At 44.0% G+C, this 16,781-nt stretch overlaps 1 protein-coding gene across 4 annotated transcripts in view; it reads left to right on the forward strand.

Moving 5' to 3' along the window:
• LOC119965773 (palmitoyltransferase ZDHHC3) overlaps positions 1–16,781 on the forward strand; it is a 45,850-nt gene that overhangs the window by 21,370 nt on the left and 7,699 nt on the right. Inside the window, exon 7 of one of the 4 annotated variants that reach the window (XM_038796587.1) lies at positions 5,623–9,009. The exons of the other annotated variants lie outside the window; for them this stretch is intronic. Coding sequence (XP_038652515.1) covers positions 5,623–5,781 — 159 coding nt within the window. The 3' untranslated portion in view covers positions 5,782–9,009. Of the gene's footprint in view, positions 1–5,622; positions 9,010–16,781 lie in introns of those variants that run through there. 4 annotated transcript variants of the gene reach the window in all.

Raw genomic sequence — 16,781 nt, forward strand, 5'->3', positions numbered from 1 at the left:
AACTTAACCTTTTCAATTAAGAGTCAAGAATTCCAACAGGCCCCCCCGCCACGCCAGGGCACAGGGTGGAGAGGTTGCTTTCCAATCTATCAGGATCCGCCTTTGGGTGATTAATGAGGCGAAGGCTACAACATCTCCCTCCGCATCCGTTTCCAACCCTGGCTGGTCCGACACCCCGAATATGGCCTCCCGGGGGCCGGGGGCCGGGGTCCAGTTTCACGTGCACCACTTTAGAAATTACCCTAAAAATCTCCTTCCAGTAATCCTCTAGCTTTGGACAGGACCAAAACATATGAACGTGATTAGCCCCCCGCAACGTTCACATATATCTTCCACTCCTTCAAAGAATCGGCTCATCCTCGCCCTCGTGAGTTGTGCTCTGAACACTACCTTCAGCTGTATCAGCCCCAACCTCGCGCACCAGCCCCAACTTCGCGCACGAGGTGGAGGCATTCACTCTCCAGAGCACCTCACACCCGAACCCCTCCTCCATATATTTTCCCAACTCTTCCTCCCACTTTGCTTTGATCCTTTCCAGTGGTGCCTTCTCCTCTTCCAAAATAGCCCTGTAAACCGCTGACACTACCCCGTTCTCCAGTCCCCCTGTCGTCAGCATCTCCTCCAGCAATGTGGAGGCCGGCTCCACCGGGAAGCTCTATCTCCTTTCTGGCAAAATCTCAAACCTGCATGTATCTAAACATTTCACCCTGCTCCAGCCCATACTTTGCTTCCAGCTCCTTCAATCCTGCAAACCGGCCCCTAAGAGACATTTATGTTCCCCACTTAACGGGGCGTTAAATATTTAGAGAAGCAACTAAAAGAAATAAACAAATGTTATTAATACTTCACAATAATTAATAACATTTTCCCCCATGAATAGGATTCAGGGTAGAACAAGCCTTCCATTGAGCCACCCTGTCCTAAACCCCTCTTCTATCCTATAATTCATGCTGGCTATGGTTTACAGATATTGCCAACACTCCACCACTTTGATTAGTGGCTATTGTTCTTCGTATTTGAACTTTATGGCAAGCGACCCATTTCCTTTCATGTTCTGAGAAACAGCATTACAGCTGAATGTGATCCTTTTACAGCATGAGTCACTAGAAAGCAATCTGGGGTTATATCTTTTGCTGATACTCCGTTCCCTCTCTTTCCATCCCCACTTCAACCCAAACCACTATAACCCTACCTGAGGTCACAACTACTAGTGGTAAAACTAGATTCTTCTACTTTGTATGTGGCTTGGGACGATATCATATGCTGCATTAACCCATTAAGCAATTGGGGGGAAGATTGTTCCTAGATTTTACTAAGTAGATAAGGAAACAATATTAAAAATAGTATATAAGCTAAGTATTAAAACTGACTGGTGCTTAGTGCTGTGCAATATTCCTTCTATTTCCTCTTTGCTGTGCACAAACTGTTTCTTGCACTTCACTGTGCATCTCTTGGGTAATATCGCTTGTGCAGGGCATGTTCATTCCCTGCATTGTTCATTTCAGATTACTGCGCAGCCATGCACATGCACAGCTGAAAGGTAACATTGGTGCTGTGCATAGTTCATTGTGAGAAGGTCTTGCGTTGCATTGGGCTGACTCTAAGCCAGAAAGTCAGGGTTTGAGTTTCACCTCACAGCTTGATGGCAAAATAAGTTGTGTTCATAATGTAGCTGTACAGGTTGAGTATTAACTTGCAAATCCTTCCAACACCAATGGCAAACAGTAAGAGTGGGAGAGATTCCTTGTCAGCTGTGTGGTGGAAAGATATCGGAGCATCTACCATCACTATCCATAGCTCCAACCTGCAAGTGCAGGTTCCCTCAGCAACTCTGACTCCCTGAGTGTGTACTGTGACACACCATCAGCAATACTGCAGCTAGTTATTGACCATGTTATGTGAGAGTACCTTTAATAACTGGGTGTTTATCAAATAGCTGTAGTGATGTCAGAGTGTGGGTGGAGCTAGACTGACTATCTTTCACTTGCATTTTTGAGCAGGCAGCTACAGTGTTTTAGTTTCGTTTTCAGAGCTGGATAGCTGCAGGCAAAGCAAGCAGCTGTATAATCTCTCTCTACAAGCTACAGATGGACTTCAGGATTTCAAAGTAATAACGGTTTCTGTAGAGAATTTAAACCTGCTGTCTTTCTGTAAAAAGGTTCTTTTGGTCTTATGGATGTTGTTAGGAAAATTATGAAGGGTTACTTATAGAATATTGTATCTGTGGGGAGTATTGGTGTTGATGGGTGGTAAGATGTTTACTGTGGGTTTCTAAAGTGTCAACTGGATTCAGAAATCAACATGGTTTTGCTTTAAAAATACTTTAGATCTCTGTTGCATCACGCCTGTAAAGTAGGTCCTTGTGCTCCCCATAACCACAATCTATTAAAAGTTGTGGGTCAGGTGAACTCCATGATACACTTTGGGGTTCTCTAAACCCTGGCCCATAACAACCAAGAGTTCCAGATCGATGATTAACACAGGGCTAAATCGCTGGTTTTTAAAGCAGACCAGCAGCACAGTTCAATTCTCGTACCAGCCTCCCCGAACAGGCACCGGAATATGGCGACTAGGGGCTTTTCACAGTAACTTCATTTGAAGCCTACTTGTGACAATAAGCGATTTTCATTTCATAACTTGGTCGAGGTACTGTTTATACATTGCAAAATTATGATAGGATTAGAATCACGGTTGAATGTGTTTTGTTCGGTTCTACATGGTGTCAGTGTTTATGGTCCACAAAATGACGCTTGGCAAAGCACAAGTGATTATTAGACGGGTTTAGAAGTCAATATTAAACAGGTTTTCTCGATGTTGTGCTCCCATCATATTTGTCAAGCCTTTCTGAAAAGAAATGCTGCTTGTATCTTCAGGGCTGTAGGTGACCTCCTCACTATCAAATTGCTTAAATACGAGTAACGGTCTACCAAAATTAATTGGTTCACAGCGGACTTTCAAGGAAGCAATTGGTCAGGTAATAAATCGCCCATTGTTTTACTTGAAAGGAACATGAAAGTTCCAACTCTCTTTTGTTTTTTAAAAATCAGTGTCGTGGATAAGGACACATTCCAAAACCGCACCAAGGGATTGAAAGATCGTAGCATTAAATTTGTCTAGAGAAAGGGACATTTTGTGTTTGATCATCTGAGATCTGTGCGTTGCATTGCAAGAATCCTGGGTAGTGTAAAGAGCAGACTCGTCCTCACCCCATCAATCTGACTTGGGTTTGAATTCCGGTTCTAGAATAATTTTAATCCAAGTTCTAGAAGTGTCTGAATCTAGCCCACCACTGCACAGCCCAGTGGCATTTTTTAAAATGTTAATCTTGGACCATATTCCATTATAAGGTTTTTAAGATGTTATGTCTGTTAAAGAAATATAAGCACCAGTTTAATGTGGAATTTAAGCAGCTTCCTCGTTGTATGGACCACTTCAAGACAAACAGGAAGGCACTTGCCAGATTTTCTCCCCTAATTAGTCATGGCTTTTTTAATCAATGTGGGATTACACAGTTTCTGGTGGGCAGGAAGTGAATCAGAATGTGTATGGAATCCTGTCCGTGTACAAAACAGCTGAGATTGACCAGCTTTTCTCCCTGTCCATCGTTATTCATGTGCGATTCCAGCCGATATTTCTGAAGGTAAAGGCCCGGCCATCATGTTGGATCATGGGTGTGATAGAAAACCCATCTCTCTTTTAAAGTGTTTTCTTTGCACAATGTACTTCTCATCCAGCAGAAGGAAGGGGAGATTAGCCCAGCAGTGCAAGCCGGAGGGCGTCGTTTGTTTTAAGAATGATGTTGAAACCATAGCATTAGTTGTCATACCAGTTAATTTGATTATGAATTGTTCCAGGATACTAGAGCTGCTGTCTATAAATCCAGACTCGGATGTGATGAAGGAACACACAGGTGCCTAACTGAAAATGCCTCTCCTTCCAACCTAACTTGCAGCAGTGTTGACCACTGTGAAATATCTCTGTACAATATGGTCCCATGTCTTACTGGAAGATATGGCGTTAATATGCAGCTCCAAAATGAATGAAGTGGACAATGAAGAAAGTAGATGGGTAACCCCCCCCCCCCCCCCCCCCCCCCCCCCCCCCCCCCCCCCCCCCCCCCCGGTGCTTGAGCACAGCTGAGAACAACAATTTAGATAAGCGGCCCATATTTTCTTGGCCGATCAGGGCGATTATTTTTGATGAAGAGCAAGGCAATTGAGAATGAAATCTCGGCATTTGGTGTGTGGATTTATTTGTGACGAATGTTTAATGGTTGTCAGTTATTCCCACCTTGCTGGTTTGCCTCTGATGCTGTCTTCTCACTCATTTGTGTTGTTAATTTCCTCTACAATACTGGCATCTCCTCAAAACTCGGGCTGGCCTTTTCTTGCAGCTTGAGAATTTGTGGGATGGTTTAAGAGTAGATTTGCAGGGCAACACGGTGGCACAATGGTTAGCACTGCTGTCTCACGACGCTGAGGACCCAGGTTCGATCCCTAACCCTAACCCTCATTTTTTTTCTTTTTTTCTTCTTTTTTTTTTGTGGAGTTTGCACATTCTCCCTGTGTCTGCGTGGGTTTCGCCCCCACAACACAAAGATGTGCAGGGTAGGTGGGTTGGCCACGCTAAATTGCCCCTTAATTGGAAAAAATTATTTTTTTTAAAGAGTGCATTTGGAAGCACCAACTGTGCTGAAGATGTTAGTTTGATTCAGCATTTCAAAAGGAATCAATCAATAAATGTTTAAATTGCAGTTACTATTTGAAACACCTCACCTATTCCCACTCCTCTGCATGCCTTTTCAAATCTCTCTCTCTCTCGTGTCCGCCTGACTGTCCACTCTCCTTTACCAAGTGTTAACACATACCTTATGCATCCCCCTGAGATGTTTTCTTTTGTTAAAAGCACTCCACCAATATAATGTGCATCAATTGGCTATAAGATGTTGCAGGGTTATTTTGCCAAATTTCTTTGCTTTATTACATTGCCTGTGCCAGTTTAATAGAACCATGCTAAAATATTGGAAGCCATTTCCCTGTAGTTTCCTATATGATGTTCGCAATACCATATTTGCGCTATACTTAAACTGATTATACTGACATAGTTTTACTTCTACATTTCATCCATCATTTCTACAAAGACATGCACTTAAAAATGTGATCACCACTTGGATTGATGGCGTAGCATCTCAGTGCCCATCTGTACTGTTATAGTCGAACATGGGGTAGGGGTGGGATTGCCCCCCTTGTTTTCCACCCGTCCAGTAAGTGACGAAGCCCCAACCAGCCATCTGGGGAGGCGTTCCCTCTGACTGGTGGGCAATTTGAAGTCTGTCTTGCATCGCTCTTTCCAGTTTCTGAAGAGGAATTGGCTGAAGCCTGAGCGACAGGCTGTCGGCTTGCCGACAGTGAGAAAGAGCGATGTCTGAAAACGAGCAGGGGCGGGTAAGGGAGCATTGAAAACTATACTGTGAACTACAACATTGAAAATATCATTGGATGTTACATTGAAATATCAGTGACTTGCTGATTGATGTATGTTCTGTTTGTAGTGGGTAGAAGAAAGTCCTCCTTCGCCCAATCTTACCTACATGATTTTAAGCTGTTCTATTTCTGTTTCCAGGGAATAGAGCAGTTGAAAAAGGAAGAGAGAAGATGGGCTAAAAAAACAAAATGGATGAATATGAAAGCTGTGTTCGGTCATCCATTTTCAATAGAATGGCTAAGCCCATTCGCAACTCCAGATCAAGGGAAGGTAGACCCGTACCAGTATGTGGTCTGAGTCATCCTAGGCCAGCAATCCAATCCAAACTGGTTACTTAATAACAACTACTTTTACAAGTACCAGTTGTAACTTGCTCTATAAGTTATTTACATGATGGTGTCCTTCCTGATCCACGTGATTCTTTCTAAAAACAAAAGCATGGATGATGAAACGGTGCACTTGTTCAATTTTATCCCAACCTTCTCTGTTCCGCAAAATAATAGGACAGTAAAACTGTAAAATGCCGAAGTTCCATCTCTCCTACACTTCCTTACTGGGATATTGTATAATATAAGCAGGCTTCTAAAGACTGCAGATGTAGCGCAAACTAAAATAAAGGAAATTGAAGAAAATGAAGTGACTGAAAGTACTGTTAAGGATCAGGCATCCTTCTGAAGCGTCAAGATTCATAATAGGGGCTGAATGAATTATCTTTCTAAGACTTATTTTCTTGATTTGCCTTTATTGATTTATACCTTGACCTTCTGTAACAATTACTAAAGTATAAGCTGATGCCTTTATTAAAGTGGTGTCATCACAGTAATTATTGAGTACTATGGGGTACTGCTAATATGCTAACCACAGATGAGATGAAACCCTGCTTGCTTATATTTTACTGCCCACGGCCCCAGAGCCTTCAAAGAGCCTGACTTCAAGTTCTTCGACGTTTGCTCCCATGTGATTCTTTTACATTCTGGTTCACTTAACCCATAGTCGGAGGGTGGTGTGCCCTGGCCTTGCCCTCCCAATGTTGGGCTTCTAGGGTGATCCACGTTATACCAAAGAAGCAGAGTCACTCCACGTTAAAAGGGAAATCACTCAGCCTTTTAAAGGACAGTTAACGCAGCAAAGGCTGTAAAATTAAGATCATTAATTAAAAGTTGTAAGAAGAGCTTACGATGCAAGGATGTACCTACCAATATTGGTACATGCCATTTGGAGTTGCTCTTCTCTCTCTTTCCCCCCCCCCCCCACTTAAAATGATTTCACATTGTGTCCTGTAAACATACATATTTGCTGACCTGGATGAATTATATAAGGAGCTTCTTATTTACATGGCCATCCATGTTTGTGAAATGCCAAACACGTCACTATTTGGACTGCCAACATATCATTAATGCATTTCTTTGTGTCTTTAAAATTACTAATTTTTATTGGGTGATAATTTTTATACTATTGTCTGCCCTATCTCATTTTCGTCCTCCTTGGCTATGTTAAGACAGCATAACTGAGTGCGTGACTTCATTCAGAATTTTAGCCGTTAACCGTTCCTGCATAGTGATAAAGACTACTTATTACTGGATGCTGTTCAGGCCTGTACGAATTTACTCTTCCGTTTACAATTTTCAACAGGTAAATTCAGTCTTCCAAACATCACAAGTAAAATGGCTTTTCGTAGATGTGCAGGAGCTTCATTAAAAGCATGACTTGTTTTTATTTTTTTTAATCTTAATCTCTCTCTACGTCTCATTTGACCTTTTTTATAAACATTTTCTACGTTCCCGTCCCCCCCTCCAAGCTGTCTTTGCTTACCTCCCTTAAATTGGAACGCGAGAAGGTCATTCCGCCTCGAGCCTGTCCCACCATTCGGGGTAGGCCATGACAGATCTGTACCTCCGTATACAATTTACCCATCTCCATTCCAACCCCCTTGTCCAACAAAAATGGGCAGCAAGGCCAAGCTGGGCCAAAGGGCCTATTTCCATGCTGTAAACATCGACGACTCTAAAAATGTATCGACCTCTGTCTTGAAAATTGCAATTGGCCCAACGTCCGCGATGTTTGGGAAGAGTTGATGTGACTGAAACCTTTGTCTTTTTGTCACACCTGTCCACAAGAACCAGCTGAGTGTCTGGTTGTATGGTTATTGATGTTGAATCCTATGAAACAGTGTTTGCCACGCTTCTGAATGAGCCCTGCCAACTGCAATCGTTTACATGCAGCAATGTCAGCATGTTCACAATCTGATGCCGCCTGAAATTGCTGAGGGCTTTATTCAGGACAAGCCGATCTTAGATCAAACTTACTCTTGTTCAGAGGCTTCTGCTTCATTGACAGTTTGAGTCATTTTTTACACCCCCATGTTTTTTTTTAATTGGGTTGAAACGTAATGCGTCTTAGCAATTCGTTGCTATTCTAGAAATGGGTTATGATGAGGTATAAGTAATCTTAGTTTATGGATATTATGCATGGATAAAAATGTGATGGCTGTGACCTTGCTACTTAAAATAAAATAGAGCTTTCCACTAGCTGTGTCTAAATGCGTTGTACAGACTGTTATTGCATCAGGCTGATGAAGAATACCTCTTGCCCAGTGCTTGATCTGTGGTAAGTTCGGCGGTCTCGGCCAAAGTGGTCTCTGCAGCTTCCCACGATAGGGAAGAGGAAACTTATTCTGAATCCTCATCACTATTTTTGTTTTTGTTGGGCCCTGCAATATAGCCCCTGCCATTGTTGGATAGTTGTGGAGCTGTACCCCAGCAAATGTACACATTTTGAAGAGCTAATTTGGGGGAGGGGGATGCTATTGTGAAGTATTTTTGTTTTGAAACTGATCAGGATTAAACAAGTAGCTCGGCAGATGTCATCACTATTGTCTTCGTGTATCAATGGGGTTTGGAGGAAATTCCGTCTTCTCTCTGTCTTAATGCAAGAAGATTTGTATGTAAGCAAAACAGACACTTTCCAGTTTTTAAATGCGAATTCTAGCTTTTAAAAACTCGAAAGACTCGAGATATTAGTTGTTTTAGGGGTCTTAGCAATTCTAGAAATGGGTTATGATGAGGTATACGTAATCTTAATGTGCAAACTGAACTTAAATGAGCAATTTTGGCCTTGTTTTTAAAAATGAAAATGTTTAAAATTGTTAAGATGTTTGTCCCCTGTAATGCTGGAATACGGAAAAGGACTACTTGTGTAGCTCTTGGTAGTACGGCACTGTTTAAAATCAAGTCAAAACTTTGCAGTAAAGCTGCCAATTGAATTTGCTTTGCAGAAATAATATCAAACTGGTTTAAAGTTTTATGTTATATTACAGCATTGCACAAAAAAAGTGCGGTTATATCATTATTTCTCAGAAACCTGTCTCTCCTGTATGGTGGGAGGGGAAGCAGCGAAATGACATTTAACATGGGGTGTGGGAAATTTCTGTGTTTGTCTCGACGTTTGCTTCAGATGCAGTCTGAATACTCTGTGTGTGATTTGGGTGCTATTATTGAATAACTAAATAAAACATTTTACAAAGAATGTGTGCAAGTGTTTGGATTTAGCCGGTGTTAATTGGCCTAAATAGCTCACAGTGCTAACAGCCAAGCTTAACCTCACTCCTTTGCATTCTTTTTCAAATAACGACAGCTGGCTAGATTATTTATATTAATGAAGCAATGGGTAAGAGTGAGGAACAACAGCTTTGGTTAATCTGTTCAACATAGTTCAGTTGGGTGCAGGTGAAAAGAAGCTACTATCCACTTTTTAGACTGCTGGTAAGAGACATCTTGAGATGTGTGGAGGAGGGGGGGGGGGGGGGGGGGGGGGGGGGCGGGGGGGGGGGGGGGGGGTGGAGGAAGTACTCTCGGGTGTATCAAACTCGCAGCTGTCTCTTGCCTCAACCCTTGAGCTGCTAAATACCTTCAGGGCTTTATCCGGGTCCGAGGTATCACTGGCGCAAAGCGTTATTTTGCATCCAGAGAGATTTAATTTTAAAATTTGTAATTTAAAAATAGAAATCTTACTGCTAATCTATTATCCAAACCTGGTTTGGGTGGCACGGTAGCACAGTGGTTAGCACGGTTGCTTTACAAGCAGCAGGGACCCAGGTTTGATTCCTGGCTTGGGTCACTCTCTGTGCGGAGTCTGCACGTTCTCCCTGTGTCTGCGTGGGTTTGCACCCGGTGCTAAAGTTCCCTTCCACAAGTCCCAAAAGACGTGCTTGTTAGGTGAATTGGACATTCTGAATTCTCCCTCCGTGTACCCGAACAGGCGTCGGGAGTGTGGGCACCAGGGGATTTTCACAGTAACTTCATTACAGTATTAATGCAAGCCTACTTGTCCGGCCCTGGGTCACTGTCTGTGTGGAGTTTGCACATTCTCCCCGTGCCTACGTAGGTTTCACCCCCACAACCCAAAGATGTGCAGGTTAGGTGGATTGGCCACGCTAAGTTGTCCCTTAATTGTAAAAAAAATTGGTTACTCAAAATTTTTTTTAAAAGCCTACTTGTGACACTAATAAAGATTAATTATTATTATTGACAGTTTGCCAAAACATTGACTGAAGACAGCTTTTGTGTCAGGAATTGTAGATGAAGAATCGCGGGTCCTTTGCATTTATGGCCATTTCAATCGCATTAGCATCAAGGTTAATCTGTTCAAATTAGTTCAGTTGGGTGCAGGTGGAAAGAGTGCACCAGAGAACGCATTAAAAACAAAGCTATTTAGGGCAGCACAGTGGTGCAGTGGGTTAGCCCTGCTGCCTATGGCGCTGAGCACCCAGGTTCCATCCCGGCTCTGGGTCACTGTCCATGTGGAGTTTACACATTCTCCCCGTGTATGCGTGGGTTTTACCCCACAACCTAAAGATGTGCAGATTAGGTGGATTGGTCATGCTAAATTGCCCCTTAATTAAAAAATGAATCGGGTACTCTAAATATATTTTTAAAAAACAAAACTATTTCTATTCCACTAAAGGTAGAATAAACCGACCTCCAGTTGTCCGCCAACTGCCTTTTTCTCAATTTATTGGGGAATCTGTTGCCTGGGTAGTCACATTGTGGGTGCTCTGGCTAATCTTGCTAATCAATAGGTCTGACAATCTAGTGTCGGCAATGTTAATACCTCATTAAGAAATATAAGATTAGCAGATATTTTTGTCCCCATCTTTTATTAATTCATCAATCGTGTTGACCACGAGCGATTGGCAACCCCACTACCTGCATGCAGTCAGCCTGATAGGTGAAGCATTGAATTGAAGTTCTGGTGTCTTTGTTTTCATCTCTCCATCTGTCACCAGTGTACTGTGTGTATTTCTATAACCTCCCTTTGGCCACAGGATGCGTTGGTAACCAAAGCACCATTCTTGGCTTTGTCTGGTTTTATACAATACACATGAAGCCTTGTCTCTTCAAGGTTGCTCTGCTCTGTACTTTTCCCACTCCTGCAGCCATGGTAACCTTGCTCCGGCCTATTCAACTTGGATGCTCCGTAGTCATGCGATGTACCTCTTAACTCCGCATCTATTGTTTATTAGAATGCAATTCATCTACACTAGCTAATCTTAACTTGCTCTGACGGTTTTGCAGTCTTGTTGTTGACACCTGCTGTGCCTAGGTCTGTATCGGTTTACACACAATGTTTTCTGTCGGTGTCAAGGTGGCTGCCGCTTGGGTTATTTCCGACCAACGACTGCCTCATAAACCCTAAGCACTAAACGTGAGGATTTTTGTAGAGGGCCAGTGTCCTCATGATAAATGCCCACAGCACAGTGCCATGTTCCTTTGGGGAGGACAGGTTGAATGGTAATTTAGAATAGGAATGCTGACAATGGGAGCTCCTACCCGCAGTGTTTGTCACGTCTGTCAGCCTGCCCTGGCCATGAGCCAGCTGATGTCCTTTGCGACAGTTCGCCCTCATCTGTGCTGACTGCTGGGATCAACATCTGCAACAAGTTGATAAATTTGCTTCTCCAGTTGCAATACAGGTTCGTTTGCAAGAATACTGCCACAATTCCTGAACCACTTGCAATTAAAATCACATGAATGTTTTGATGTTGTCTGTCATCACTTTGCATTAGGGTGGTTTGTCTAGGGCAGCACGGTGGCCTAATGGTTAGCATAGCAGCCTCACGGCGCTGAGGTCCCAGGTTCGATCCCGGCTCTGGGTCACTGTCCGTGTGGAGTTTGCACATTCTCCCCGTGTCTGCGTGGGTTTCGCCCTCACAACCCAAAAATGTGCAGAGTAGGTGGATTGGCCATGCTAAATTGCCCCTTAATTGGAAAAAATAATTGGGTAATCTAAATTTAAAAAAAAAAGAAAAAAAAAAAAAAAAGGGTGGTTTGTCTCAGCTCTGTGGGTTTATAATAACTAAGCACCAGGGCATTAAATTTGGTGAGGTATGGAGTAAATCTGGCCCCTTGGTGCCTTTTAAATATCCTTCGTATTCCTGGCTTAGTGACTGACAAATGCAGCGATATTTTAAATTCCTGACCTCTATTCCGAGACCACTGCTGAAAGAGTGGACAGGTGAGCACGTGATTATATTTGGCCACGCTGCTCTCGATTGGTGGCAGCACAAAGCTGGCTGAGAGTTTGGAAATTCCCCAACCACCCTGAGAAGAAGGGAGAACATTGGAGGAAGGGGAATTAGTTAAGATGTGAGTAAAGCCATGTGGATCCCTCATCAGACCAACTGCTTTGCAGTCAGTGAAGTGTTGTTTGTTTTAAGTTCGTTGTTGTAAAGTAGGAAACGCAGCCAATTTGCCCACAGTAAACCCCCCCCCCCCCCCCCCCCCCCCCCCACCAGGATTGTGATCAGGCCAGTTAATCTTTTTTTTAGTGCTCACTATGATCAGATGAGGAATTGAATGGCTCCCCACTTCTCTTTTCCCCCTCCCTTCTTTGGGGGGGGGGGGGGGGGGGGGGGGAAGAGAACCACAAAGGGGTGTTTCTAAAGGATATATTTGCTAATCCACTAATTTTAACTGTTTATGTGCTGTGACTGTAATAAAGACCAGTTTCCTTGTTAGATTAAAAAAGGATAGTATTTATTGTACTTAAACAAGCCTAAGAAAAGAATAACTTTCACAGGCACATGCACTCGGGTTTGCACACGAGAAATAGATTACAAAATAGGAGGATGGATCAAGTGATTCAAGTCCAATAAAGATTGCAGTTGCATAGACCTTTCAGACTGATGGCTTGGTTGGATCTGAGTTTGGCGACCCCTCAGGATTTGGAGTTGAGGCATCTTAAAGATATCGGTGTTCGATCTATCTTCCGGGGACAGCAATTGCTGGGATAATTTCTTTTAAAGCAACAAAATCTCTCCTTGTCACGTGTGGACAGCCAAACAACAGATGAGGGTGAGAGGAGGAGAGGGCTCTCACAGACCGTAACAATTTATCTTTTATGATTCTGTCTGATCTGGAGCAAGTAGTTTCCTGAAACACAAGCGGTGGTTAGCTGACTTGTCACACGATTCTCCCTCAGCCACTGACCCGTGATCCAAATATGGTCGTGGCTAGTGGATTCAAAGTTTCAACTTGATTGAAATGAAAATTGCTTATTGTCACAAGTAAACTTCAAATGAAGTTACTGTGAAAAGCCCCTAGTCGCCACATTCCGGCGCCTGTTCGGGGAGGCTGGTACGGGAATTAAACCGTGCTGCTGGCCTGCCTTGGTCTGCTTTCAAAGCCAGTGATTTAGCCCTGTGCTAAACCAGCCCCTGGTTACATTATGTTACAGCTGAGTGAATTCTTCCCTCGACCAGAGCCCTTGTCTGTCATGATTACGTCTAATACTTATTCCCCACGGTTGGATCTGGATATCCTGTGAATTGTTGGGGAGATGTTCATTTACACTTCTCCAGGGTAAATGTCTCTGATATGTTTTTTTTTTAAATAGACTGGCTCCATTTAATGGTTTTGGAAGTATATACAGTGATGCAAATATAAAACCACCTTAAAACAGTTTCAAATTACTGACATATTACCTTGTTATTTTCATCCAGGAAATACATTTGTCATTTTCAATATAAAGCATAGCTTCACAGGTGATGTGGGGAAATATTGGTCAGGGCACCAGGACTAACTCTCCCACTGGCCTTTGCAGTAGTGCTATTGGGATCTTACACATCCACTTGAGAGGGCAGGTGAGGCCTGGTGTTTAACCTTCCATCCGAAGGTTGTCTCCTCCCAACAGTACGGCAATCCCTCTCCGCTGCAATGTAGAGCCACAGGATCTCCTTAGCGTGATTCGCACAACGCGCAGGTCCACATTTCTTTCCATCTTGTGCCTTTTCTGATGTTTGATACTTTTGCAGTGCATATGAAACATCTTAGACATCCTCCCTGTGTAAACATTCCAAATGTCAACATTCCTCCTTGACAAACACATCTCTTTCATTACCTGCTCTAAAATGACACACTCTTTCACAATGGAGCTTCAGGGCAAATTGTGAGAAGCAAAGCCTCCAGGCCATTTCACTGCAGTAGAATCTTGCAAGCACAAATCAAGATGTAGAGGTCGCTTCTAACACATCCTTTCATTCTTGCCGCGATGCTAAATTATTTTCAACTCAAACTGTGCCTGGATTTCTTAAAAGCCGAATCCCTGTCTGTTTTCCTCTTCCTGCTGTCAGTAGAAAACAGATGATCACAGCAGGATTATAGCTGCTCTCTCCACTCAATATCTGCTAAATATTTCTCTGCAACCTACAGCCATGTGCAGATCCCCGACAGGTAGGTTGACGTTGAGAACTTCTGAAAATCGTTTGCCTTCCTGCTGTGTTCGCTGCTATTCCAGTTATTGAGCTATGTTGGATTTCTAATAAGGCGTTATAAATGTCACAGCGAGATAGTTGTTGGATACTGACCCGAACATAATGATGCAAGAGCAGTTTCTCACAGATGGTTTTGCAACTTGCGTAGGCGTCATTTCGTAACTGGCAGTCAGATTAAAATAAGTATTTGGTTTTGCAACCCAGTTTTCCAATAGGGAAAGTACTAGGCAGCTGTGGGAACCAACCATTTGGTGACTCGGGGAAGTCTTTTCATGTGTCGGCCTGTTCGATGACTAATAGCAACAGGAATGAAAGTTGCAGAACGTTCATTTGTATTATGTCGGGTCAATTGATGGACAGCTATGTTAGTCGGCAGCACTCTCTGGATTTTCTTCCGCTATCTCACCCTAATTGAGCCAGGATACTGGTGGAAACAGCAGGCTAAATGTGTTGAGGCTCCTATGTGTAACTTGACCAAATTTCCTGGCAATGAAAAGATAGATGGGAAAGTTGAGTATGAGGAGAATGATCGAGAAGCTGCAAAGGGAGACGGTCCAGTTTTGGGCAAGAAGGAAACAGGTGGAGTACAAGTCGGGGAAGCATCAAATTACCCACTTTAGCCGAAAGAATGGATAAAGCAGTTTTTTTTTAAATGCAGGAGATGAGTAAATGTTGGTATTCAAAGGGTTCTTTGTGTCCTTTCCTTATAAACATCACTATGCGGTTGGGTGGCATGGCGGCGCAGTGGTTAGCACTGCTGACTCAGCGCTGAGGACCCGGGTTTGATCCCGGCCCCGGGTCACTGTCCGTGTGGAGTTTACACATTCTCCCTGTGTCTGCATGGGTCTCATCCCCACAACCCAAAGATGTGCAGGGCAGATGGATTGGTCACACTAAATTGCCCCTCAATTGGGGAAAAAATAATTGGGTACTCTAAATTTATATTTTAAAAAAAACAGAATGCAGTTAGTAAGGCAAATGGAACGGTAGTCTTTAATGCAAGGGGATTGGAGTATAACAGTTAGGAAGTCTTGTTGCAATTAAATGTGGCTTTGGTGGAATCGTGCTTAGAGCACAGTTTTATCGAAGGGAGGATATATTTGCCTTAAAGGGTTTATCACACAGGTTGACTGACTCCGAGGAGAAGAGGGCTGTTCTGTGAGGAGAGATTGAGTAGATTGTGTATATATTCCTTGGAGTTTGGGAGAATGAAAGGTGATCTCATTGGAATATTAATTCATAAAGAGCTAAATGCTGAGAGGCCCTTTCCCCTGGCTGGAGCGTCTAAATCAAAGGGTCATAGCCTTACGATAAGGGATGCCTATTTTGGGCAGAGATGAGGAGAGATTTCTTCACTCAAAAGGTCTCTAGCCCAGAGAGCTGGAGATGTTCAGGCTTTGAGTTTATTCCAAGTTAAGATTGCTAACCTTTGGACACTCCGAGAATCATGGGACATGGGGGTATGGTGTTGGAGATAATGTCAAAGTTCAACCCTGATCTTATTGAATGGTGGCTTGATGGGCTCTACTCCTCCTAATTCTTCTGTTCCTCGTGCCCAGGACCACCAAGAGATCTTTGCAGTAGTATCTGATTTAACAGTAAGAAGATTCCCAATCTCCCTGGTTGGAGTGAGAGGGCAGTAATATTACATTTCTCCTTCCCTGTCACTTTGGTGAAGGCTCTACTCCCAGCTGAGACCATCTTTAAGGCTGTCCATCCCTTTCAAACAAAGTCTGCCTCTCCTGCAGCAACTTTCGCCAACTTCACAGTGGGATGGCGGAAGACTATGGGCTGGACTCTCCGCCGTCGTGATTCTCCGTTTTTCCGGCAGCCCGGGAGGGTTTCCCCGACGGCGTGGGGCTGCCCCACAATGGGAAACCCCATTGACCAGCTGGCGTAACGGAGAATCCCGACGGCGTGGGGCTGCCCCACAATGGGAAACCCCATTGACCAGCCGGCGTAACGGAGAATCCCGACGGCGTGGGGCTGCCCCACAATGGGAAATCCCATTGACCAGCCGGCGTAACGGAGAATCCCGACAGCGTGGGGCTGCCCCACAATGGGAAATCCCATTGACCAGCCGGCGTAACGGAGAATCCCGACGGCGTGGGGCTGCCCCACAATGGGAAATCCCATTGACCAGCTGGCGTAACGGAGAATCCCGACGGCGTGGGGCTGCCCCACAATGGGAAACCCCATTGACCAGCCGGCGTAACGGAGAATCCCGACGGCGTGGGGCTGCCCCACAATGGGAAACCCCATTGACCAGCCGGCGTAACGGAGAATCCCGACGCCGTGCTGAACCAGAAAGCTGGTGCGGCGGGACAGAGAAACCCACCCTCTGTTTCTCGTTCACAGGATAAACTTTAGTTCCACTGATTACATCTCCCTCCTCAGCCACTCGCTCTAGACTGAAGCAGTCAGTGCAAATGCTTTGTGGCCACTTTAACCCTTTACTGAGCTTCTAACACCACATTCCTATATCCCCAATCCCACCCCGCAAGGCTGACCAGTGCCTTCAGCTGTC

Source organism: Scyliorhinus canicula, chromosome 5 (assembly GCF_902713615.1).
Source record: "Scyliorhinus canicula chromosome 5, sScyCan1.1, whole genome shotgun sequence".
Classification (NCBI taxonomy): domain Eukaryota; kingdom Metazoa; phylum Chordata; class Chondrichthyes; order Carcharhiniformes; family Scyliorhinidae; genus Scyliorhinus; species Scyliorhinus canicula.